This window comes from Sorex araneus, chromosome X, assembly GCF_027595985.1.
Source record: "Sorex araneus isolate mSorAra2 chromosome X, mSorAra2.pri, whole genome shotgun sequence".
Classification (NCBI taxonomy): domain Eukaryota; kingdom Metazoa; phylum Chordata; class Mammalia; order Eulipotyphla; family Soricidae; genus Sorex; species Sorex araneus.
The window spans coordinates 45,663,661-45,690,963 of NC_073313.1; the positions used below are offsets into that span (position 1 = coordinate 45,663,661).

General features: G+C 39.9%; 1 protein-coding gene across 1 annotated transcript in view; it reads left to right on the forward strand.

Annotated features, from left to right (window-relative positions):
- The first annotated feature begins 2,590 nt into the window (after window positions 1–2,590).
- The window catches only part of MAOA (monoamine oxidase A), a 45,195-nt gene continuing 20,482 nt past the window's right edge, over window positions 2,591–27,303 (forward strand). The window contains exons 1-3 of the mRNA XM_004612942.2: window positions 2,591–3,196; window positions 16,540–16,634; window positions 22,257–22,394. Coding sequence (XP_004612999.2) covers window positions 2,830–3,196; window positions 16,540–16,634; window positions 22,257–22,394 — 600 coding nt within the window. The 5' untranslated portion in view covers window positions 2,591–2,829. The remainder of the gene's footprint in view (window positions 3,197–16,539; window positions 16,635–22,256; window positions 22,395–27,303) is intronic.

Consider the following 27,303-nt stretch of genomic DNA (forward strand, 5'->3'; position numbering starts at 1 on the left):
AGGCTATTTCTGTTCCTGGAGCAAGCAGATATCATTGGGCTGCACTAGCACGCGACAGGGACAAATGGAGATGTTACTGGCACCCGCTCGAGCAAATCGAAGATCAACGGGACTACAAGTGATATAATATATTTACTATTAAAGTGTTCTTCAGCGGGTAGGGCGTTTGCCTTGCACGTGGCCGACCCGGGTTCGAGTCCCAGCATCCCATATGGTCCCCTGAGCATGGCCAGGGCTAATTCCTGAGTGCAGAGCCAGGAGTAACCCCTGTGCACCGCTGGGTGTGACCCAAAAAAAAAGCAAAAAAAAATAAAGTGTTCTTTAAGTCTATTATTTCCTCTCTTTGAATGTCTCACAAGAAAAACTGGCTCCAACTTCATCTTAAATCTGAACTCCTATTCTAGGAAGCAAAAGCCATTCTAACTTGAAAAAAGAAAATATTTGGGGGAGAAGCAAACCTAGCAGTGCTTACGGATACTCCTATCGGGCTCCTAGGACCATATGGGTTGGCAGGCATGGAACTGAGGTCAACCACACACAAGGCAATTAGGTCCCGATCCATTGTACTATTGCTCCAGCCCACGAAATTCTTTTTTTAAAAAATTTTAATTTAGGCACTGTGACTTACAAATGTGTCCACAGTAGGGTCTTAAGCATATTCTAAATTCAATTTCCTAAGTTTATTTAACAAGCCATTGATACAATGGAGGGTGAAGGGGGGAAAAGGACGTGTAAAACAAATCTTACAGGTGTTAACAGACATGTTTACCTCCTAGACTCCTCACTTAATTGGACTTAGATAATCACATCCATTTTCGAGGGTTCTATTGATAAAGAAAACCCAGATATGAAATAGACTTTTTTTGGCCTCTGGTTTTTCAACCTTGACAGTTTATTTCTTGGAGGGGGTCACAGCCAGTGGTGCTCTGAGCTTACCCCTGGCTCTGCAGTCAGGGATCACTTCTGGCGGGGCTCCGGGGTCCATATGGGTGCCAGGTTTGGAATCGGGTCAAATGCATGCAAGGCAATCGCCCCAGCCACTGTACTATCTCGCTGGCTCCTTGACAGTTTTTCAAACTTTTATTCATTTTATTTTATTGTTTATTAAGGTACAGTGATTTAGTGTTTCATAGAAAGAAGGGATCAAATGGACAAGAAGCTTGCTGCACCGTAAAAAAAAAATTCCACTTTTCCATGGGATAAACTTTGTTTCTCTCAAACTTTAGATAGCGTGTGACCTTGGCTTTCGAACTTCAGCTACCACTTAAAAATTGATGAGTTTTCTACCCTACTCATCTAGGCTTGGTTAAAAACCTGGGCCTGAAATACCCCGGAGAATCACTTATTGGAAAGTTTTCCCAGCAAGAGGATGCCCACACCCCCAGCCCGGCCCCAGCCCTCTCGAGGGGGAGCGCGAGGCTGCCCAGACCTTACCCCGCCCCTTTTGACGTCACAAAGGAACCAGCCCAAGTGGGGCGGCCGTTTGGAGAGGCCGTTAAGTTCGTTAGTTTCAGTTATCCGCTCCCCTAAGTCCACCGGGTCCCAACGTCTTTTCTCAAGAGGGGTCAAAAGGCACGGGGCTGAGACACGCCAGTTGCGGTTCTTAGGCTCTGCCCACCAACGCACACATCGCCGTTTGCCCCGCCCACTTTCCGCGGCACCGCCCAATCCTCGTGGCAGATCGGGTTTTAGAGCTGCGCGCGCTCAACCGCCCGCTAAGGGGGCGGAGCCAGACAGCGGCGCCGCAGGGGCTCGTGGCCCGGGCCGGACGGCCCCTCTGGGCGGGATTTTGGGAGAGGGCGGGATTACGAACTCTCGGGCCCGGAGTCGCGAGCTCGTGGGGGCGTGGCGAAGGAAGACCGTTAGCCTTGGCCCCGCCCCTCCCCGCTCTGGACCACTCCGGGGTCCCACAGCTCCGCCCCGCCCACAGCGGAAGTGGTCGCGCGGCGGCTGGCGCGAAGCGCTCAACGTGCTCGCAGCCATTCTCGGCGCCACGCCGCTCTCTACTCTCGGTGACCAGATGCAGATCGCGGAGGACTGATAAGGACGCCAGAGACTCAAGACTCGGGCCAGATGTCGACCACTCGCCCAAGTACCCCCGAGGGGGACGTCCCAGCCGTCGCTGCGGCCGTCCCCGCCGCCGTCCCCAGCGCCGTCTCGGCTGAGGTCCCCAGCGCCGTCTCGGATGAGGTCCCAACCGCCGTACCCGCCGACGACTCAACCGCCGTGTCCGCAGATGTCCCAGCCGCCGCCTCCGGGACCAGCCCCGCCGCCGTCTCCGCCGCTTCAGACATTGACAACGCACGTGCAGAAGTTGCAGGTCCTCGTTTCCCTGTTGTCACCTCGGCGGTGTCCATCGCCGACTCCACCACGCCCACTATCTCCACCTACCCAGGGCTTTCCAGCGTGATGACTCCGTCATCTAATATCTCCCCGCGAGTGTCGTCAATCGAGAGCGAGTCCCCCATGCTCCCGAGTTTAGTGAGAGAGTGTGAGCCCGGAGTCCCTTGCCCCGGTTACAGGCCCCAGGCACATGGCTTCTGCCTGCCGTCCACCCTAGGCTTCCCGTGGGATATGCTAGAAGGCTATGAGCCCTCCCGTGCCTGTCGCGCCTCAGCCAACGAGCCCCCGTTAGTGTGCGGCCTCCCGGACCCAGATGCAAAAGTCCCGTTCTCAGACTCCTCCCGGGAGTCCATCCAAGGGTCCGCGCCCTCTTCGTTGCCCGTGTCGTCCCGGCTCTCGATCCTGGACCCTTCCTTCTCGGAATCCTCCCGCTACTCCACGGAGTTTGGCTCCAGCGCGTCTTCCTTGCCCAGCACCGTCCGGGAGATGATGCTCCAATCTCACAGTCCCATGAACTCCCTGGGCTCGGCCATCGACTTCAGCTCGATCACGGGACTCAGTCCCCTCGTCTCGAGCCAAGACGCGTCCTCGTCCCTGAACTACTCGCGAGCCGCGGTGCCGCCCTGCCGCGGCTTCGCGCCGCCCAGCCAGCCGAGCTCCTCCCAGTTCGGGAGTGATGAATCGTCAGTGCAGTCGCGCCCCCACACCCACAGACTACAAGAGTCCGCCGCAGCCCTGGACCTGTCCACTCCCTTTTACAAGCAGCGGGGCTCTCTGAGGCCGGCCATGGCGAGTCCGGAGAAGAGCAAGATCCACAAGTCCGATGTCGTGGTGCTAGGAGGAGGCATCTCAGGTGAGTATGGACCTTAACGAGCTTCTGGCTGGCCGCGGAGCCGGGGTGCGGGGCTCGGAACCCCAGGGTCGGGAAATTTGCAGTCCAGCCTCCCTGGCGTTGGATGGGGACGGAGGACGGGGGGCACTTGGGGGCTTGCGGGTGCAGGACTGTGGTCAGTGTCCAGGCCCGGATCCTGGCGCGAGTGGGGCCTGGGCCAGCGTTGCTGGGGTGAACTGGGAAGGCGGTGGGGACAATCATTTTACTATTACTACTCCCGTGAAACGCTGACATGGGATTAGCTCATCGTGGGCCGTGATGCGTTTGCCCTTTCCGTGGAGCTTGGTATTCAGCCCCTTACTCCTGTGGTGTGACTACTCCATTCGCTCCCGTTCAAACAATATTTAAAAACAAAACCAGAAAACGAGGCTGGGGCTAAGGTTGGAGGGATCGATCGTTCGAGGTCATATTGCCTAACCGAGAAGTGACAGTGATTTTTTTTGTTGTTCCTGTTTAAGACCCTCGTGATTTCTGAGATGGTGGCTGCTTTACCTTGTTGATTTTCTGTGCCTTTGCTCGAAACCAAATCTGTCCTGTCGTCTTTCAGTCTTGCTCTCTTCTAGTCACCGTATCCTTGAAAATTCGCTGAGTGAAGGTGGAATGGATCTTTTAGGAAAAGATTGAGAGGCTGAACACCTAGTTGTAATTTAGTCCTGTCGTTTTTAGAACTTGCATGCAGGAAGGCTTAAGGCATTTACTGACCAAAGGGAATTCCTTTGTGTTGTCGGCTGAGGGATCGGGCAGGGAATTCCCTTGGTCCTATGGTAAAAATAATTCCACTGCCTGAATCTTGTCTTTAGGAAACCGCCTGGCAGTCAACGTTTTCGTGGTCCTGGCTTGGGTTTGTTGTAGCTGACCAGTTGTGTGGTGCGTGAGACTTTTTAGGAAACCTTATTGTAGTGAACACATTGCATTGTCAGCGTATGGTGTCATAACTTGGGAAAATGTTTGAAATTTCTAAATTCTGTTTTAATACGATATGCTTTATATCCTCAGTTGCGTGTGTTATGCCTTTTGCTGTACATACAGAAACTCAGAAGGACACACATTAAGTGTGTCATTCTTGACTGGGTAAAAAAAAAATACTTGTTTTTTAAAAAAATACTTGTTTTAGCCAGATCTAGAAACCTACACTTATCTGTCCACTCCCAGAAATGTATTTCTGAAATACATTTATGGGACCTGTTTTAGAAAGAGGGGGGGAAAGTGGGAGGGAGTATATAAGGATTTTTACTCCCTGTAGCCTTTTCTATGTATAACCTTTTTTGAGGAAACTGACAGCATGCTAATTGCTTCTGGGTAATTAGCTTTTGATGTAACCTGTTGAAGTTAGTCTTAATCACCAGAGAGGACACTGGTTTGAGTTGTTGCTTTGACAACTATAGCCAGTTTCAGCAAAAACATTTTTGTATCCTGGAGCATTGGAAGAAAGCAGATACGGGTGAAGAGTAAGAAAAAGAAATATTTCCCTTTTTTGCCTTTATTCGTCCTTTGAACACTTACTGAGTGCTTGCAATGAAGTGGGATAGTGGGTCTGAGAATCTGGTCCTAGTCAAGCCTCCTAGAAGCAATTGATATTTTCGTTAAGTGCAAAAATGAATATAATGATACTTAGTTGTGTAAATTGATTTTGGAGTTCTGTCTCATCTCTATAACACATACATTTAACAATTAAGGTTTTTTTTTTCTGGGATTGTATTGTTTGGTGCTCCACTATACCTAAAAGAACATTTTGGTCTTTTGCTCCCTCCCTCCCTCCCTCTCCCCCCCCTTCTCTCTCTCTCTCTCTCTCTCTCTTTCTCTCTCTCTCTGTACTCTTTTCCTTTTCCACACTTTATTCCCAGTTCTTGGTTATGAGCAGAGGTATTTTTACCATGTTGGTGCTTATACATTAGGGCCTTTAAACTGCAGTACCCTTCTGATTTTCTTTCTAATTAAAATTACAAATTATAAATGGCACTGTCAAAATCAATCTATGTCAAGGAAATTAGCTTTCATTTTAATAATTATCTTCAACTGCATAAATAATTGCAGCATTTTAATATCTCTTTTTTGTCAAAGTAAAATGTATAAACAGCTAGGTAGCCTCCCCTCTTGTTCTGGCGCCTTATAAACCATCTTTAAGTCACAAAAATCCCTTTTTTCTGTCCACTTGCCACTTAAATTATTTTGCATAGTGAGTAGTTGAGAGGGGGATAAACCCTGCTTATTTCAGTAGAATACCTTCTTTAAAGTGCTTTCACCTTTATTCATCCATTACTGTTCAGCCATTCCTTTATGAAACTCCTCTCATGTTTTTTGTGCCACTGCTGGATCCTGGATTTTAATCCTACCTTGACCTCTCCTTTTCCGTTCCTTTAATTGTGCCTGTACTTTTGCAAACTTCCAGCTGCAAAATGCCCCTGAGAATCTGCTGTTCATCAGTTAGGGGCCCTGGATCTATCCTCTCATTTTACGACTTCTTTCCCTTACTTGTATAAAGTTCTTAAGTCTCTAATTTGGATTATTTTCTTTGTCTGAACTACCTATTGTCCCATTGCTTGTCTACTCCAGGGTAATTTTTTTTCACACTTGAATGTCTTGTTCCTGCTTCATAGTCCACATGTCCCAATAACTATATTCTCCAAACCTCGCAATTTTTCCTCACTCCTTTGACTCTGTCACCATTATCCCTTCTTTTAAAAGCTTTACCTTAGCTTCTTAAACTGTGACTTCTGACACCCTATGGGCTTACATAGCTGAATGTGGGGGTCCTGAAAGTTTGACAACAGTAAAAGGTTTCTGAATACATAACTAACAAAAGTTAATTCAAAATTAACTACGTGATAAATATGAGGTGTAGTGCTCTTGCCTCTCTTGCATTTTTTTGGTGAAAAGGAGTTGCTAGTGGAAAAAGGTTAAGAAGCCCTGCTATATCTTGTCAACAGACATTTCTTATCTTTGTTGCTACTCCTCTTTTCCATTCTCCTTGACCTGGGATAGACCTTTGGTTCTTTCAACTCAACTGTTTATGACTCATCTTCCCAGTGGTCCCCTTTGCTTTGGGCTCCTTGTTTGTGTTCACCCTGTAGTGTTCTCTGAGACTTGATCTTTTAAACATTTCTTTCAATCCTTTGCTTTTCCTTGGATATTTAATGGTTTTTCACCAGCCTTTCAAGTTACCTGACTTCACCATGGGACAAGTAGCATTTCCTGCTATCTCTGTCATGGATTTGAGTTTTATTCATACTGGTTTTTTATCCTCAGTGGAATACCATGTTTATTTTGTTCCTTCATTCCTTCCTTGTTCTTGTTTTTTTTTACATACAAGTGCTTTATTTCTGGCCATTTATATCCTATTCATTTTTATTTCATTCTTGGTTCCCCTTAGTTTTTCATCTCTTGGGAAGTATTTATCTGGAAGTTCATATTTATTTTTGTCTCTATTTTGTGATGCCATTTTAAATATAGCAGTTTAGTTGCTGACTCTACATGCAAGTCCTCTCATTTATGAGCTAATGTAGATGGGACAGTGACAGAAGCTAAGTAGCAGTAGACTTAAAAATCTGCCCTTAACAGAGAATTTCTGAATTGGAAACCAAAAGAGAGAGAGAGAGAGAGAGAGAGAGAGAGAGAGAGAGAGAGAGAGAGAGAGAGAGAGAGAGAGAGAGGGCGGGGGAGGGGGAGGGGGAGGGGGAGGGGGAGGGGGAGGGGGAGGGAGAGAAAGAAAGAAGAGAAATGCCCATCTCCAGGGCGTAATTAAATTTCAGTCTCTTAGAGTGAAAAGACAGGCTATCTCTAACTTGTTTCACTAAGCTTGATACCCTCTTTTTGTATTTGTATTGTTGTAAATGGAAATTGTAATATATATTTCAATATATATATTAGTATATTTTAGAAATATAGAAGCCAAACAGAGTAAAACCATAACAAACTTTTAGATTATCAGCTCAAATTAGTGGTTGCTAGAAGGATGGGGGAATGAGGTGGGCAAATCAGGTAAAAGGGGTCTTCAATGGTGAAGGATAGAACTGGACTTTCTAGTTGAATTATGAAGCACACCTGCAACTTTTTAATGTTGTAGTGCTGTGTTACTTTAATACAAAAATTTCTTAAAAATAAAAGTATATATTTTAAAAAGAGTCTAGTCCAAATACTTACGATTTTAACTATCCCCAGTGATTATTTAACTATCACTGGCTAGATCATGAGGAAGGAAGTACATAAAAATGAGATCAGAGCAGGGAAGATAGCTCAAGTGGTAGAGCATATGCGTAGCACATGAGAGGTCCTGAGTTTGATTCCCCAGCACAGTAGGTCCCCTGAGCACTGCTGGGAATATCCCTGGTGCTGCCCGTCAAGGCTGGGCTCCCAGACAACCATCAGGCCTGCACAACTGGGCCAAGGATTGAAGGATGTGGTTCCTACTAACAACAAATTAGTAAATAGTGTCCCTGCAAGTAAGGTCCCCCTTTAATTGTAAGAATTAATCAAGTGGGAAAATAATTGACATTAATATGAGAGAAAAGCTTACATGGTGAAATGAGCACCTTTATATATAAAATAAGATGATAGAAAAAAAACCAAAATAGGGACTGGAGAGATAGTACAGTGTGTAGATTGCTTGCCTTGCACTGGTGACCCAAGTTTGATCCCCTGCACCACATATGCTGCCCTGAACACTGCTGGGTATTGCTAAAGGGAATGGACAGTATCCAACAGTGATAACCCCTTGATCTTGGATTGCAAAACGGATAGATAGTGGGGGGTAAAGATTAAAATAGCGATGACTTAAGGACACCACTTTGGTGGTGATGGAGTGCACTAACTTTGTACATCAAAGCCATAAACTTTAACCTTATTACAACAATGTTACAGAAACAATCATAATTTTTTTCGAGAAACACACAAAATACCCAAAGTAGCAAAAATGAGAGACTGTAGACATACAGAAAAGGTGTCATGAGTCTATAAATGATGCATGACTGGTGTTTGGCTTAAGCCCATGCAAGCATTCGAGGAGAGAAAAATAGTTGCCCGCTATGATCCTGGTAACTATTAAGATCACTCAAGTATGCCATATCTTCCCATGGTTTTGGTCATCTGTGATTAGAGTTTTTCCATATTTTAAAATTGATTTCCAAAAGTCACATAGAAAGAGATATTTCCAAGTAGTGTCTAAGTCATAGAACTTCCCTATAACTTTGTCTTTGAACTGATCTCCACTAAAAGAATTAAGCATATTAATATGCTATATAAAATCAGCAGGGATTGAATCTTTCTCAATAACTGAAACAAAAATTGTTTTGCAAGATTAACTAGTGTTCAGAATTCCGATAGCTCAGTCCACAACATACCACAACTTCCCCTTTTTGCTGAAATACATCACCCTGAAAAAAATCTTTTCTACTAAGATTGTTTTAACCCAGAACTTGGGAGCGAGCACATACTATGTGGTTTTGTAATGATTATGAAAATCTTACATTTTGAACAATGTTTATTTTGATGTCTTTTTTGCTTAGATACTCACGTTTACATATCTAAGCATTATTTTCTGCATTTTAGGGTGCTTCTTTTCCCTTATTTTTTTCCAAACTGATACTTTTATTTGTAATATAAAAGTATTTATATTTTTTAAGTATTTATAAGCTTTCTTAAGTTAAACAAAGAATATAAATGTTAAATTTATTTAGGTTTTGAATTTTTGTTGCCATCATGGTTGAATGAGCTTTCTGCTTTGTCTGACATTTAGTGTATAGTTGTATTTAATCAGTATTTATCAGTTCAAATCTGCAATCCTCAGGTAATGTGATAAATAGGTTATAGATCTATGTGTAGTATACTATGTTAGTATTGCTTAAATGTAGTAAAATTGGATCACAGTGGCCTCTGTTGAAGAATAGAAATATGTTTATTATTATTGGCATATGTTGGTTTATGCCAGCATTTGAATTCAGGTATACCTAGAAAGACTGAGGTTGTGTTATAGGTTTTTAAATACAGTGGTTTACAAGAATGTCTAATCCAATTACATAGAAAGTATAGATACACAGTGGACACTTGTTTGAAGAATATGCTTGCTTGTATGAGATGATTACCATAGTGACTGTTTTAGTTTGATTAGAAATGGAAAACAAAGTAATTGGATTTACATTTTTCTGGGTTTGTTTATTTGGTGGGGGTGCTCCTTGTAGGTCAAGAGCCTCCTGGAGAATTTTGTCCAGCAGTTCAATACAAAGGCATGCGGGTGCAGTGCTGCTCGCTCCTGCAGTGCTGGGCATTACCCAGGCCTGCTTAGCTCTGCTTAGGGTGCTCCCAGGTTGCACCTGGCCATGCTCTGAGGCCCCTGGAATGGCCAAGATTAAATCAGACCAATGCAAGTCATGGCCCTTAATCCCTGTACTATCTCTCAGGCTCCTAACTTGCAATTTTAAGATATTGAGACAAGTTAGGGCTTTTATTGTGAAAAACATTTTATAGTTTTATTAACAATTTGTATTTTCCTTTGGACAATCTATTCCCTATTGTGTTGTGGTCTGGTATTATGAATTAGAGTAATTTAAAATCTTTGAACCATGGTTTTGTAATTTGTAAGATTGGAGGCTGAGCCAAGTTAAATATGATATTCCAGTATCTTTCTTTTTGCAGTTAACTGGCTTGATAAAGATATTTCTCTTTGATTTTCTCTTTTGGACTCCCTCCTCAACACTATTTCTGTTTGGATGTTGTATTCTGGAGGTGATTTGTTTCATTACTTATTTTGACATAAATCCTTCACTAACATGATCCAACTCAATCTCTCCTTTATTTTGGTTTTGGTATGCTTAGAGCTAACGACTGGCTATGTGCTTAGGCATCACTCCGGCCAGTGCTTGGAGGACCATATGCAGTGCTGGGGAACAAACCTGGGTCAGCAATATGCGAGACCAGTGCTTTAGTATCTGTACTGTCTTATTTTTCCTTGTTTAAATTTCAGCTTCTCAAATATATTTCAAACATGTCCTATGTTATATAGTTCACTAGACTAAAAATATAAATTGTTCCTTAAAAGAGAAGTAACATTTTATATGTGTCTTCTCAATATTTATTTTTATTTTTTTATTATTATGTTTTAATTTTGTTGAATCAATATTTTTAATTGAAATGATATTGCTATACCAGGCTATATTTTTCGTTTTTATTCTTATTTATTTATTTTTGTGTTTGGGGCCACACCTGGCTGTGCTCAGGGCTTACTTCTGACTTTGTGCTCAGGGATCATTTCTGGTGAGCTCAGGGGACTGTCTAGAGTGCCAGGGATCAAACCCAGGTTGGCAATGTGCAAGGCAAGTGCCCTACCTACTACACAATCTCTCTGGCTCACAGACTGTATATTTTAGAGGTACAATTTCTCACCTCTTCAGAATATTTGTTATCACACCACAGGTCTAGGTTTTCCTTACATGTGCTAATTTAATTCTTCTCACAATTCCTCTGATCCTTAGTCTAAAGGCCCTTTCGTGGTAGTTGGTAGACAAAATAAATAAAGCCCCACTTCCTAGCAATATTTAATTGATTCATTAGATAAGAGTGCCAGTAAGAACATACTATCCAAATTTTAAGCTTTAAGAGTTTAGATAATTACTTATTAACCACATTCAAGTGTCAGAATTGCAGCCAGAAAGAACTCAAAGGGCGTAAAACAGAAACTCTGAAGGCATCGGCTGAATGACGAGACATTCTTTTTTTGGGGGGCCACAACCATCCCTTACTCCTGACTTTGAGCTCAGGTATCTCTCCTTGTGGAGCTCAGGGCCGTATGGGAAGCTGGGGCTCAAACCAAGGTCTGCTGCATGCAAGGCAAGGACCCTACCCACTGTATTTTATTACCAGCCATTCTTAGTGCATAACGTGACTTTAAACACTTAGGACAGCACTCATATATGTCTTATCACGGGGTCACTTTATTAGCTCTTTCATAAATCTAATCTGCATTAAAGTACATTATTGTTTTATTTTAAAATTTGATAGTCTAAAATTTAGTGACTGCAGTTTCATAGTGGCTTGGTATTAGAATATTCTACATGAAGTAGTCAACATGGAGTGTTACTGCTTTGTAAGCATTTAAATTTAAAAATATTTAAAGGGGGCCAGTTCAGTTCGATTCTCAGCACTACATATCATCTCGATCAGGAGTGATCCCTGAGAGCAGAGCCAGTAATAAGTCCTGAGCACCACTGGATGTGACCCAAAACAAACAACAAAAAATATTTAAAGTATGGGGTATTCTAGTGGGCCAAATATCTTAGATATGAAGAATTTTTTTTTCCTTTCTGAAAATGCCAAGATCGATGACCTTTAAGGTGACTTTCCAGATTCAGTGCAACTATGACTTAGGTTAAAGACACCTTTTGCATGTATATATTCTTGATTTCAACAAAAAAATTTGCTGATTGAGTACTCACTGTGTGCCTCGAGGCAATTTTTGCTGTTTTCTTCTTCAGGTACATTGCATCTAAAACTTCAGTATGAATTCTGCTGTATTGATGTGTTTGATTATGCCCTTTTGTTTGGTCTTGGGTCACATCCAGTGTCGCTCAGGGCTTACTGCTGGCTGTACACTCAGGCATCGCTATTGGCGGGCTGGAGGGACCAGATGGGATGCCACGGATCCAACCCAGGCCTGCCATGTGCAAGGCTATGTGCCTTCCCACTATACTATCTCTCCAACTCCTGAATAATGGGGTATTTATTTTGTTAATATTATTACTGGGGTTACCAAGGCCAGCTCTAGTGAGGCTTCCAGGTGTGTATCCAGGGATGCATGCAGTGTGAGGCTGTGCTGTAAATTGAGCTCTGGGCCTCTCACCTAATAGGCATGTGCTCTCTGCAAGGCTTTGCACTGACCCATAGCCAACTCCTAATTGATTATACTTTTTTGTTGTTCTCTGAATATTCAGTTCAAGAATCTTAACATGTAGTTTATGCAAGAATTCCATTGATCAGAACCACTGAACAATAGAAAATTAATTTAAAATTTTATTATTTGATGCTACACTATTCATATTTCTAAGTATTAGTGAACACAAAAATTGAAACAATATAATTTGGGATAAAGGACCAGGAGAGCCAGCAAAGCATAAGTTATTTTAAAGCTTTGCTTCCATGCTCTTATTTGTGCTTTTGGCATTGTTCTCCTAGGAGTTTATGACTATAAATATTTGGACAACATATCTTTTGTATGTTTTGGCCCACACCTCGTGGTACGTGGAGGCCACTCCCAGATCAGTACTCAGGGGATGCTCCTGGCATGCTTGGGGACCATACTGAGGACCAAACCTTGGCCTCTCACATGCAAAATGTGCACTCGCCTGGTAATGTATCTTTTCAACTCCATTATTTCAGTATTCTATGAGCCAGAGAGAATAGGGTGCTTGCCATGCAGAGACCTGACCCTGGTTTGTCCCTGACACTGAATATGTCCTCTGAGGCCCTCCAGGAGTAGCCCCTGAGCAAAGAGCCAGGAGTAAGCCCTGAGCACTTTTGTGTATGACCCCTCCCCCCAAATAGAAATAAAAGCATTATTTGAGTAATTTAAAAGATAAAATCAGCTTTCCCAAAAGGTTGAGTGTAATTTTTTGTCTCTTTTCAGGCAAAGAGTAGAAAAATATTGAATTAAATAGATTTCTTCACTATGGGGCTTATTCAGATCTTTAATTCACTGTTGCATGCCATGCATTTTCTAGAAGGAAAATAGTATGAGATCTCCCAAGTTCTATGAATATTGATAATTTTCCCTGGAGCGTTTTAAGAACTAGTGTTTCGTAAAAATATTTTGGAAACTTCCTCTTTAAACCACAGCACATTCTAGTATTGTGGACAGCAGTGTGAAGTGCCTTTGTTGTATTTTAAGTTTCAATAAAAGAACGGGGTGAATAATGAATTAAGGGATAATTGCATTCCTTAACTTAGATGAAATCCACTTATCTAAAGTGAAAATGAATGCTGAACAATAATCAAATAAATTAGGACTGTCTAGACAGCCAGTCTCTCCAATTCAGGACAAATTGAAGTTAATTGTTAGTATTCAGCTATTTATCATTTGAGAGACAGAGAGAGTGCTGTCTTTTTAGCTTCTCCAAAGGATAAAGGATTTGTCATTTTCTAAAACAAAATTACTTATGTGAAATAATTTTTTTAAATATTCAGTAGCGTAAGAGGGACAGCATGTGACAAGTAACTTGATTATTTGTACTGGCAGTGGGGTCACTGGATATTTTTCATGCTACATTTCAAGATCTGTTCTACTGAGAGAGGGGGGGCGACACCAGATCATTTGTTGCAAAAGGAAAATAAGAAATTGAACTGGATAAGTTGCATGAGTAAATTGGATGTTTTTTTCCATAAAATAGAGCAATGCAATGGTGCTTGAAGAAGAAATGTAAAAGGAAGGGCTCATGGTAAGGAAGAGAAAGTAGAGATAAGCTAGGTTCCCAGTGACAAGATGACCTGAGATTCATATGCCAACCACTTCCTTGAAAGCTTTATGACAAATATTAAGCGCTGCACCTGTGTTTTGTGGGTTAAATCATTTCCTTACTATTTCTATGAGAAAGATTGCCATCTCAGGACATTGGAAGTACTGCAGAAACTCTGGGTAGTTTCTAGGGGCAGTGTCTTTAAGAAGCTGGAGCTGGCTGCATTCATCATTCTCCCTTGGTTGGGCTGACCTAATAACTAGAACTAACAGTGAGGTGTTTTGTTTTGAGACGAGAGTTTTTCCTTCCCCTAATCTCTCAAATCCATTAACTTGTTTTAAAAATGTCTACAAAGCCCAAATAATTGAAAAGAGAAATGAGAAAATGGGATTTCCTTTTTTAATATAATAATCCCTATTCAAATTGTGAAGTGATTAACAGCCTTGCTGAGATTTCTGTTTTCAGTTTTTGCATTGTGAAAGTGATCAGATTCTTATTTACACAGTAAAGCCTTGACAAATTCTTCCTGAATATAATGTCTCTGGATCTCTGTTCTCATAAAAACCACAAGACATTTGGGAGGGAATTCTGGGCCTTCTTTCTTCTAATTACCTCTGTTTTTCATGATCCAGGAGAGGAAGACCTCTTGGTACATGTGCAGAGTAGTGGTAGATTTTGCCAAAACCTACTTAGACCTCTTTTTTCAAACACACTAGTTGGGGAATTACAGACTTTTGGACATAAGGACACCTGAATTTCTAAAACCTAACTTCTTAAATTTGGGGGAGAGTTTGGAAGTTTTGACAATTTTCTTAAAGGTTTCTGAATGCGTAGGGACCAAAAATCAATTCAAAATCAACCACGTAATTAGATTGAGGTGTTTCCAGCAGCACTCCCATATTGCATTTTTCAGGTGAAATGGGTCTGCAAGTAGAAAAAGTTGAGAGACCCTGGTCCAGGATATCTATTCAGGGTGGTCATTTACCCTCTGCAATTCTAATTCTAATTCTAATGGCCTCATTTTCATTAAGTAAAGTGGTATTTTGAGCCTAATGCAGTGGTACTTTGAGCCTAAGGAATGTTCCTATCTTTTGACTCAGTAATCTCCACTCTAGGACATAAGCCAAAAGAAATAGAGGTAAGAACAAGACCTTATGCCTCTTTCATTGGGGTTGCCTCCCTCTCCTTCTGGTACTCCAAAGGCAGCTCAGATAGAGAAGGGACCACCAAGTAAAGGGTTCTTAGAGGGCCTGCTCAGGGTGGGAGATGTGAGCTGAAAGTAAACTATAAACCGAACATGATGGCCACTCAATTACTCAATTTCTATATTGCAAACCACAACACCCAAAAGGAGAGAGAGAGCAAAAAGGAATGCCCTGCCACAGAGGCAGGGTGGGGTGGGAGGATGGTGTGGGGGTGGTGGGAGGGATACTGGGATCATTGGTGGTGGAGAATTGGCACTGGTGGAGGGATGGGTACTCGATCATAGTACAACTGAAACATAAGCACGAAAGTTTGTAAGTAATAACTGTACCTCACGGTAATTCATTTAAAACAAATTTTAAAAAACACCTATGCCTAAACATGTTTATAACACATCTTCATCCCCCTCCCACTTTTTTGTGGTGCTAGGAATCAGACCCAAGGCCTTACATGTGGAAGGCAACTGCTGTATTACTGAGGCAATTCTTGGCCCTTACATACCTCCTCACTTTTTAAAAAATAATGATCAGTGTAAGAATCCTGCAGCTCTGTCCAAGGAAACATATTGCAACACATTGCATGAATTTATTTAAACTCACAGTCTTTCTTTGTGAGCAGACTCCAAAGATTGCTCATATACCTAAATATTTTTAATGGATGTTAGTAGTATAAGAGCTTAGTGAATTTGAAGACAGAAACATTTAAGTGGAATATCTCAAGCACATGGGTAGTGCTAAGGGAGGTAATATTATGCATCAAAAGCAATACTGTCAATTAAGAAATAGGGCAAAGGACAAAGGTGGGAGGGAAGAAACATTAAACTGTGATAGATTGTCATGGGAGAAGGTCATGGACACTTCCTTGACAGGGATGGGCAGTATCTTTGTGCATCAGTAACAGGAACTCAAACACTGTTGTAACCTTATCACCTAAATTATGCTAAAGATATATATATATATAATCAATGGTGAATAAATTATACTTTGACTCTACATAGAACATGTGTCGTTTGTATCTGATTTTGAAGTATTTTTAAATCAAATAGTTAAGTTCATTGGAAAAAGTAACAAAGGAAATTGACATTTTTATTAAAGAAAAAAGTGTACAGAAGAATAAAAAGTAGGTATAGACATTATTGGATGCCAGTGATAGATATCCTAGTTTTGAACATAGGTACTTACTCAAGTAATTTAGGATCTAATGGAGAAATAAGATCTAGTAAGTATATAACCTAGATATAAATCATAGGTGAAGATTAAAGAGCATTTTAAAATTGAAAAAGCACTTATACTGTAGCTTGGTATAATGAAGGCAAGTAACTAGGAAAATATTCTTTTTGTTTATATAATTTGGGTTTTTGAAATAAAAGAAACTAGAAATTGATTAATGGGTTCAGTCAACAAAGTGTCTTACATTTGATCTGATCTGATCTCTGAAAAAGTATAAGAAATTGATGTATTGTTTCTGTCAATCAGTAGTTTTACAGCAGAAAATAAAATCGTGATAAAGGTGGTCGTTCAGTTAATCACAGTGTGGTTAGAATTTACTGGAGAGATCACAAAAATCAATCTGTTGAATATGATGTTCTACATTATTTTATGTGCAGGCCTATTTAAATCCTGGATCTTTTAAATGGTTATATGTATTCATGTTTTTTTTCTTTAGGATTGGCTGCTGCAAAACTCTTATCAGAATATGGTTTTAAAGTTGTGGTTTTAGAAGCCCGGGACAGAGTTGGAGGAAGAACATTCACTGTACGGGTAAGTGGTTATAATACAAATACCTCACACAAACTGTAAGTGGAGCCATGTAAAGTCACAAGACTAAAGGAGATCTTTTAAATTCATGAAATTAAATTATTTGTTTCAATTTAAAGATTTAGGTAAATTTCGTTTAATTAGTCTTCCAAAGTCTTTAAGATAGTCTATCAAATAAATGTCTCAGAAGAGTATAGTCACTCAGATCTACTGAAGGCAAATAACTTCATGTGAACAAATTAATACAGTTTCACAAATTCCATATAAGAGGTCTAAATAGAATCTCTAGTGTCCCAGGTGATATTCCACTTCAGCTGGACTATATACCTACAAAACACACAAACACAGTTTAGGGTCCTTTTTTAATCCAAGCATACACAACTAACAGGAAATACAATGACTAAAGTAAACAGAAGCAGACATAGCCTATGCAGCATATTTTTGTGTAATTTGTCCCTTGGGCATGTTCCCTGATATATATACTGCAGCTAGAATCACTCTTTGTCCAGGTAGGGTTGACAGATATGAGAAGGACTAGAGCACTATAGCACTGCCTTTTCCTACTTAGGTTTATGTCACCATTGTGGGAAAATCCACACTATTGTTTACTTTTCTTTCTTAATTTTCCTATCTTTTGATTGAGGTTCTGTAATTTACAATACCGTATATGATGGTTTCCCATGCACATGTTTACTGCTACATAAAGAAAAAGCTACGTTTGGTTGAATCTGTGGGACCTTATGAACTTATACAGGTAGAAAGGAAATAGGGTCGAAGGTAGAAGTTTGGGGAACATGCATATGTAAAAGGGAAAGTAGAGGAAGAGGAATCAGAAAAAAGTTGAAGCAGAGGAGGAGAACCAGACAATATGCCATGCAAGTCAGTAAGGAGTAAGGGGTCAACAGAGTCAAATGCTTTTGGCTTTGACATACGGCGAGGGCTGAAAAGAGACTTTTGAGTTTGTCATTTAGGAGGTCATTAACAAGACCCTTTGCTAGAGCACACAAATAGCATATTGATTGGCAGCAAAGACACAACGAAACTTTTGAAAGGACTGAAAAGCCCAGAAGTATCTAATTAGATGTATTAGACTTACCACAATGGTTTATACCTTAACAGACATGCAATTATTTAATAATAAGAAGTGTTGTATTAAATAGTAGGTCTTAGTCTATGTAAATTAATAAAACTTCTTATATAAAATAATAATTTTATTTTCATTTAATAACAATATTCATGACATAAATATACAATACTAAGAAGGAAGGTAGTTTTTCAGGCTGGTGTAGGAGTTCAGCTTTGCTATCAAGTCTAGGTTCTTCCTGTATTGCTTGGTGATTTTTTTATATTAAAGCACCATGATTTACAAAGCCTTTCCTAATACAGTTGTTTCAAGTATACAATGTTTCGGCACCAATCCTATTACCAGTGTGACCTTCATCCCAGTCTGCCCCCTTAGCTTGGTGCTTTTTTGTACATTGTTTTATTGCTTATATGGTAGCCACAAATCTACTATAACTTCAAACATCAGATCCTATTCAAACAGCAAAGAACGTGACGGCTAGAATCATTCAAGTTTTATCAGTAATAAAACTTTTCCCTTACAAGAAGACTCCATCAGATACTTGCTTTAGTCTTGTCACCCAGAATTAGGACACATAGTGGCACTTGGAAGCCTGGGAAAGCAAATATTTAACATTTTCAGAGTGCATGGAATAGCTAACCACCAACATCTGAACCTAGTGATATTGTACCAGCTTTTCTAAGTCACTAGGCCATGACCTTTGGTCATTCACTTCTTATCTTTTGAGATATGCATGACTTATCAGCCTATTTTCACTTTGTTCAGCTCCAAGTTTTCTATAGTTTTGCTAAACAGAATGTGATTTGTAGACCAGCAGCATTGGGATTTCCTTAAAATTTTGATAAAATTATTAATACTCAGGCCCTGTGCCAGACCTGCTGAATCCAAATCTGCATTTTGAAAGATCTCTAGGGTTTACCACAGAGATGCTGCTCTATGCTGTCTGTTTTCTTTCTTGCTTTAAATTAAGGTAAGTTCAGCTTAATTGTGTTCAAGAATTTCCAGATACTTGATTTAGTCCTCTAGGAAGCTATTGATGGGAAAGTGAGGTGACTAGGATTCTAGCCCCTCTTCTGGTCTGATTGTCTTACCTTAGGTAAGTCCTGTTAATATTCCGCATCTCAGTTTTCCCACCTAGATAGTGAGATAAACATCTAAATGTACTTGAAACTCCCTTCTGACTTTAAATTCTAATTGAAGATAGTGTGTTGTAGTGTGAAAAAACAGGGTTACATATTCTGCTTGAATAATCTTACTAGATACTATTCTGTCAGTTTCTGCAAAATAATCCTTCATTTTGAAGATGGTTATGAAGTTGTCCCTTATTCCTACTTTTCTTATCTCTAAAACCTTTTGATTATTAAATACGAGCATCAGTCATGTTGCAGATCTTCAGTTAAGAATGTGTTTCATTGTATAAGGGAAATGAGAATTCCAACATGCTTGTTCCTATCTATGTTATTACCTCAGGTTGCTTTCTCCTGATGTATCATTTATATATGTCAGCACTGTACAGGGCCTATTGTGTATTGAGCATAGTTATGTGAGAGAGGAACTGAAATGCTTTGAAATAAAGACTGATGTCTGTAAGATTGTCAATTGAAAAAGAAACACTGATTTTAAAAAGTAGGGACAGGAAGATGTTAATATGAACTTGAATTGAATATTATTAGAATTTCTTCTAATAGCATAATCAGAATAATTTTGGGAGATGTCACAAAAATGACTCTAGATTTGTTTTTTGGCTTTTTGGATCACGCCTGGCTATGCTTACGGGTTACTTTTGGCTCAGCACTCAGGAATTCCTCCTGACGGTGTTTGGGGGTACCATATGCGATGCCAGGGATTGAGCCTGGGTCAGCTGTGTGCAAGGCAGATGCCCTACCTGCTGTACTCTAGATTTTTAAGCCCTGAAATGAAATGTCAATTTGGCATTGTCATTTAGCAGATAGATGTTCAGATAGGTTTTCTGTTATTACAGGTTTTCCCCTTTTTCTTTGTATGATTCTCTCCCTAAATTTTTCAGGATCAAATTCATAAAGTTGAATGGCTACTACAGAAACGGTGTGTTTGTTTGTACACTTGGACAGAAGTCACCCCTAAAAAAGAAAAGAGATGACATCATAAATCAAGTCACTGTAAAGCAACTAGTTGAATGGAGTATTAGCTTCTAGCATCTTTGCTCAACTGGAGGCACCTCCTTTAGACTTTATAAAGAAGCATTCTGTAAAGTTCCTCACACTTTTTACTACTTCCTTCAGGATAATTGATTTTAAAGATAGTGTCACTGTTCTAAGATATCTTGTTTCAAGGAGTCCTTTCTGTCTTAGAGCCAACAAGTCTATTGGGGTACTCCAATTTTTTTTAATTGTGTGATAAGGGATGTTATGTTAGAAACTCGAGGTTTGGAAAATTGCACCAGTAGTTAGTATAAGATAAAGAGGACTGAAGAGATCGTACAGCATGTAAAGCACTTGCATTGCACCCCATATGGTCCCCTGAGCCCCACCAGAAGTGACTCCTGACCACATAGCCAAGAGTAAGCATTGAGCACTATTGGGTATGATCCAAACATCAAAAAAGATAATATATGGATTACATGAGGGGCAGATTTAAAAGAAGAAAATTTCATTAATAGCATTATAACAATGAAACTTTGATTAACTCTCCCAACTGAAAAAGTAAAACAATTAAAATGTACTGTCTTGCCCTGACATGGAAGTTAGAATTTTTCAGATAAACTTGAAGAGATATCTCAAACTAAAAATATTTAATCGAACTTCTATTTATATTTATTTATTTTGGATTTGGGGGCTGTATCGGAAAGTGCTCAGGGATTATTCCTGGCTCTGATCAGGAGTGATCGCGGGCATCATTCCTGGTAGTGTTCGGTGTTCCATATGCGGTGCCAGGGACTGAACTAGAGTTGGTTGGAGTGCAAGACAAGCACCTTAACTTCCTGCCTTATTTCTGGCTCCTCAAATTGAACTTCTAATTTTCAACAAGGCACAAGACTCCTGCAACCTCCCCCATATCAGCTACTACAAAAAATTTTGGAATCGTGCTCAATACCTTCAGAACATACTCTGTCAGGAAATACTTTTGACTTTATCTTCAATAAGATATCCAGAATTCACTTCCCACCACTTCCATGTAATGATAGTAACTCTTACTGCAGTAGCCTCCTTCCACCCTTGCCCCTTATAATCTAATCTTAGAGTAGTAGCCAGAATGAACTTTTCAAGTCAAAATCAGATCTTGTCATTTCTCTGCTCACAGTCCTCCAGAAGTACACCTTCTCACTCAGAATAAAGCCAGTGTCCTTATAATATCCTTATAAGGTTTTACATGATTTTCCTTCTCCACTCTCCCACCTAGCAACCTTTTACTTCTTTTTCCCCCCTCACACTGTTCTAGCCACAATGGCTTCCTGTCTCTTAACCATATCAGATATGGTTTCTGCTATTCACTGACTCTTCCTCTGCCAGGAATACTCTTATCTGACATCTATTTTGAATAATTTTCTCATATCCTTAAGTCTTCCTATTAATACAGACTGTTACAAGGAGGCTTACATACCTGTATTTCCCCCTCTGTCTCCAAGCTGAAAGTATATTCCATGAAAATATTTATCTTTGTTTTGCTCACTGATGTAACAGAGAGAGGTCCCCTGAAAGTATCTGATAGCTTATATATTTATGTATATGTAAGGTATTTTAAATATAAGATATTTTTTGAGTAAGCATAAAATCTGAAAAGCAAAACTAGAAGCATGAAGCCTAAGTTCTCGACAGAGAACCAGTAAAAGAAAGATTAACTTTTATTTGAAGAGACTGATTAAAAATGGTCAAATGTTTGATAAGATTGTTCAAGAAAAAGAAAAATAATATCTTCATATAATAAAACCTAAATTGTATTCAGGGCGTCTGGAGTAGACTCCTGATGATACTCAGCCAGCTAGGCCTGCAGTTTAATGCTAAGGGCCTAAGGATGCATTGCCTCTTGGGCCCTGAGGTGCCAGGATGCAAGGGATTAAATTAGGATTGACCACATGCAAGAAAAGCACCTTTACCCCTATGCATATCTCTGACCTCAGTGTAAGTGTTTTATAATAGAATCAAAAGCCAATCTGTGTGATGGATTCAAGAGGTCATCTGATAGAAACTAGATTTAGGCCTAATAATTCGCAGAGTGTTTCTGGTAACTTCAACTCCCCATCCCCCAGAACCGAAGTACTAATCTCAATGGCTTGAGAAGGCAGCATGTCTAGAGCAGCAGCGTGTACTACACTACTCATTGTTCTGTACACGTTCTTACTAAATCAGTCACCGATGACTACAAATGATGTTGCCTAATGAAAAGTTAGATATAGGGATTACCCAGTTCTTGAGAGGATGAGAAAAGATTGTTATTTTCAGTTGCACTTAATAAGAAATACATAATGCATTTTCTGTTTTAGAAAAATAAATAGGGTTATTCTTTTATGAGTACAATTTTTTTTCCAAATTTTAGCTAAAATCATCTTACTACTTTTCCCACAGAATGAACATGTTGATTATGTTGATGTTGGTGGAGCTTATGTGGGACCTACTCAGAACAGGATTTTACGGTTATCTAAGGAGCTGGGTTTGGAGACTTACAAAGTGAATGTGAATGAACGACTGATTCAGTATGTCAAGGTAAGACTGATGTTTTTCTCAGTAACCAATGTGGGAGGGACACTGCATTGGGGAAAACATTTTTTATTCACTTCTTCTTAAAGCAACCATTGTAAGTCTCTCAGCCTCAAAGAAGTAGGATTCTCCTTTTTTCTTCTCTCTCTCTTTTTAATAATCCATATGGCCTCCTGGAATCATGGCAGGGTCACAAATTTGCCCTCCTCCATATCCTCCACTGAGACTGCATCCCCACTCCTACTTCAGCCAGAGTAGGGGTGGGAGACTCAACTTCCTTCCCTCTTCCCCTTTTTCCCTCTGGTGCATTTACTGAAATATGGATAGGGTGACTGCACCAAACATACACATACAAACAGCGCTAGCAACTCCATATATGAAGGCACATATATGAAAACTTTAGGCCCCTTCTTAAGACTTTGATTGGGGAATTCATCTTAATTCACAGCTAGACATTTTTGCATGCTTTGGTATTTACCTCTGATTCTAGCCTTTATTCTTGGGAAGGCTAGCTTAGTTGTGCTGTTTCCTACTGTTTAAATAAGATAATGTTTAAACTCTAAACACTAATATCCACTCAAATAGCAGCTGTTGCATGTGTTATTTTTTTACTAAAGCCAAACTTGGAGCGGCTGGAATTGGAAATGAGCCTTGAAAAATCAAAGGAGGGGCTGGAGTGATAGCACAGTGGGTAGGGTGTTTGCCTTACACGTGGCTGACCCGGGTTCAAATCTCAGCATCCCATATGGTCTCCCCGAGCACCACCAGGGGCAATTCCTGAGTGCAGAGCCAGGAGTAACCCCTGTGCATCGCCGGTGTAACCCAAAAAAGCAAAAAGAAAGAAAGAAAAATCAAAGGAAGGCATCATTCATTCATTCTAATATCAGAATTTCCATACCGGTAACCACTTTATTTTTTAACACATCTACACACCCCAGGCAGTCATGTGGTTGTGGCATCTTTGGGACGTTTTGGAGCTGGGAGTTAAGAGCTACTTGGAATGTATCTACAGCCCAATAAAGGAGATCAGGGAATATTGAGAAAGTTGATAGCCAGGGGGTTTGGAATACTTGGGAAAGTCTTGAGATAATACATGATTTTAAAAAACGTAATCTTTAGAATATCTAGTAACTGTAGGTTCAGAGGTCCAGGGAGGAATTGTAGAAAATGTGTAAAATTTATAGAATGTTGAGTAATTAATTCTGGCTTCAGCAGACCACATACTATCTGCTAACAAGGAAAATCTTTGATTTCCTCACTTCCTTTTTTCTGCATGCAGTGTTTTCCTGGACAAGTAGTGATGATAATGGTAAGAATAATAACAGCTAGCATTTATGGAGTATTTTTATTTTTTTTTTTTTTATTTTTTTTTTTAATTTATTTATTTTTAATTAGAGAATCACCGTGAGGGTACAGTTACAGATTTATACACTTTTGTGCTTATACTTCCCTCATACAAAGTTTGGAACCCATCCCTTCACCAGTGCCCATTCTCCACCACCCGTAAACCCAGTGTCCCTCCCACCCTCCCCAATCCCATCTCCCCCCCACCCCACCCTGCCACTGTGGCAAGGCATTCCCTTCTGTTTTCTCTCTCTAATTAGCTGTTGTGGTTTGCAATAAAGGTGTTGAGTGGCCGCTGTGCTCAGTCTCTAGCCCTCATTCAGCCCGCAACTCCCTTCCCCCACATGGCCTTCGACTACAATGTAGTTGGTGATCGCTTCTCTGAGTTGACCTTTCCCCGGAACGTGAGGCCAGCCTATGGAGTATTTTTATGTATGTTAACACATTTAATGCAGGGTGAGAGACCAAATACTTTGGACTCAACTACTAATGAAGCAGTCCTATAAATTCACTCTAGTCCAATGGGATATGAAAGAAATGTGTTGACTATTTTTGAATCTGAAAATACATGCTTAAAATTGTTCATCCCTAACATTTCAGTGCTGTGAAATTTTCATTTCTCTTGAAGTGGCTCATAATGAACAAATAAAGTGCTTTTTAGGCATACACTCATTACATCCTTACACTCTGGTAGGCAGGCATGCTTAGCGTACCCACGCACCCCACCCCTTTTCAGAGGGGAGACCTGACATTCAGTTGGTAAAATGGCTTGACAAGACTGTAAAACTAGTAACAGTATTCACTGAAAGCATATTCTTAATGATCCTGGTATATGACTTAGAAAAAAATAGGGTCCTGCTGGACCTCAAATATTTGTTTGGCTGAACCCATAACCATTGTAGGGCACCTCACTGTCTATTTCTCAGAACTCTGTTCAAAACATTGTTATGAACAAGCACCTAGGAATGTACTGCCAGCCCCTGAAGTTCTATGAGAGGTTGTAAATAATAATTTGGTACTCAAAAATAGAGTGAAAAGAGACATGAAACATGCAAACATAACATTGTGCAAATAAATAGTAACTCGGCATGCTGGTGAGTTTGCCAGGAAGAAAGTGGGGAGAGGAAACTGAGAAAGATTGAATCCCAAGGGAACTAGAAGATAGATATGTGTGTGTGTGTGTGTGTGTGAGAGAGAGAGAGAGAGAGAGAGAGAGAGAGAGAGAGAGAGAGAGAGAGAGAGAGAGAGAGAGAGAGAGGACTTGCAAAAAAAGGAAAACTGGATTGAGAATTGAGGGAAACATAATAGGATGTGAAAGATGTTCCCACATCAACTATGAAGGCTTTATTTAGGTCAAGTAGAAATATATATATATATATATATACATATATATACATATATATATATTTTAAGAGACTTTGAATATGTGTCCTTGTAAAGGGGTGTGATTTTTAAACTACTAATATAACACAATACCGTCATCTAATTTCATGGGCGTCTCTAGATTATTTATAATTTAATGCATTATTCTGTGAGGAGGGCCATACTAGGTGGTGCTCAGGTTCTACACTTTGTTCAGTGCTTAGAGGTTGCTCCCAGCAATGCTTAGGGGATCATGTAGTACTAGCATTGAAATTGGGGTTCTCACATGAAAACCATGCTCACCAGCCCTCTAAACTATTTTCCTGGCCCATTTAATGCATTATTATGAACTGAGTTATTTGAAAAGAAATCACCAAAATAGTTTCCTTACAGACTTCTAGTGGAATTAAAAATGTACCAAAGAACTCATAAGAGTTGGACAGACATGTTCCAAAATCAGAACAAAAGATGTCTGTTTATTTTTTAAATGATTAAAGAAAAGTATTTGGCAGCCTTTCTCAGTGACCTATGATACTCTTCAATAACACTAACTTCCTTTTTAACTAAACTATTAAAGTACATAGGGACGAAACATTACAGTGTGCCAGCAGTAAATGCTAGTTACTCACTATCAACTTGGCTTATCTTATAGGACCAATAACAAAAAAATGATGTGAGAATCACAAACTGTTTTCCTAACATTATTATGAACATTGGTCAGTCAAATAGATAAAGTTACTCAGAGAAACTTAAAATATTTTGGGCACAATTCCAGGGACCTTGTGTTCTAAGTAGAATATAAACAATTTCTATTCTGTCAAAGACACTGTTTTAGAGATTAAAGACCATTCGGAAAGGGCAGTAAGTTTCAGGCTATAGGCACAAAAAATGCACTTGTCCTTTACTTAAGATTTTCTGAGTTCCTGTCTCACTCTTGGGTCATAAAGGCATTCTTGTTAAGAAGTAGTTTAGGGTTTAGAAACTGCTCAGACTTTTGTGAGAAAACCGTAGTATTACGTCTAAGACAGAAAAGTTCTGGTTCACACGAAGTTCTCTCTGCCAGATCATTTCCAGATCCTTTCACTTTATTACTGTAGTGTTTCATATCTGCAAAAAGTTTTCTTAAGTTGTCCTGTTAAGAAGCAGACCTTTCAGGGGTTTGAGAGAAAGAGATTCCCATTCCACATATATGTATTTCCTTACCAGATGTTGTTTGTCGGTGGAATGAAAGCACTGAAGACTAGAAACTGCTGAAAATGAAATTAATGAAATTCCTTTATCAATTTGGCATCTCTGCAGAAGGATAAAAACTAACATCATGGTGGACCTTTATAATCTTTTATAATAATCCGTAACTCTTTTCTTAAAAGATTTCCAGACTAGATTTTTCTCTCCCCTGAACTCTCACATCTCCTCCAACCTCAGTGGTTATTCCTGACTCTGCACTTTGGAATCAGTCCTGACAGTGCTCGGGGACTCTAAGGGATGCTAGGAATCAAACTGGGTACATGACAAGGCCCCCTAACCTCAGTATTATCACTCTGACCCAAGATTTGTATTTTATGTATTTTAAAGTTAATGTTCATTTAGATGCGTTTAAGATATCTTTGAAACAAACCTATTTACATTCCATCTGCCAGGTAGGAGGTGAGGAAGCTCAATGTTTGTGAGCAAATCTTTGAGAGCAGGAAATTTCAGTCTACTGTTTCCTTGCTAATATATCTAGCCTTCATATTTTTTTCATTCATGAAATATCAAAAAAATGTCATGAAAGTGGTAGTGATAAAGCATTAAGAGTCTTGAAAGTTATATTGCAGAATTACAACATAGCTTTTTCAAGTAAGAAGGCTGATTACATAATAGGCCAAAGATAGTTAAATTTTCTACTGCTATGAAGGAAATGTTACTCTTTTTTCTCTTAATGGCTACCATATATTCTCACTCAGTTGAAGTGTGTATGCATGCATTCCATGTGCACACATGAATGTAGATGTTTATCTGTTATGTGTCCCTACATTGTTGATTGTTAATCCTATACAAAAAGCAAACATACCTATTAATACTGTGCATTGCACACAATGACCTTTCTGTAAATATTAAATATATTTTTATTTGATTGAAAAGGTCAGATTCTGGGTCAGAGAAATAGTTTAGGGGTTAAGGCATTTGCTTTGTATGTGACCCATCCTGGATCAATGCCCAGCACCAC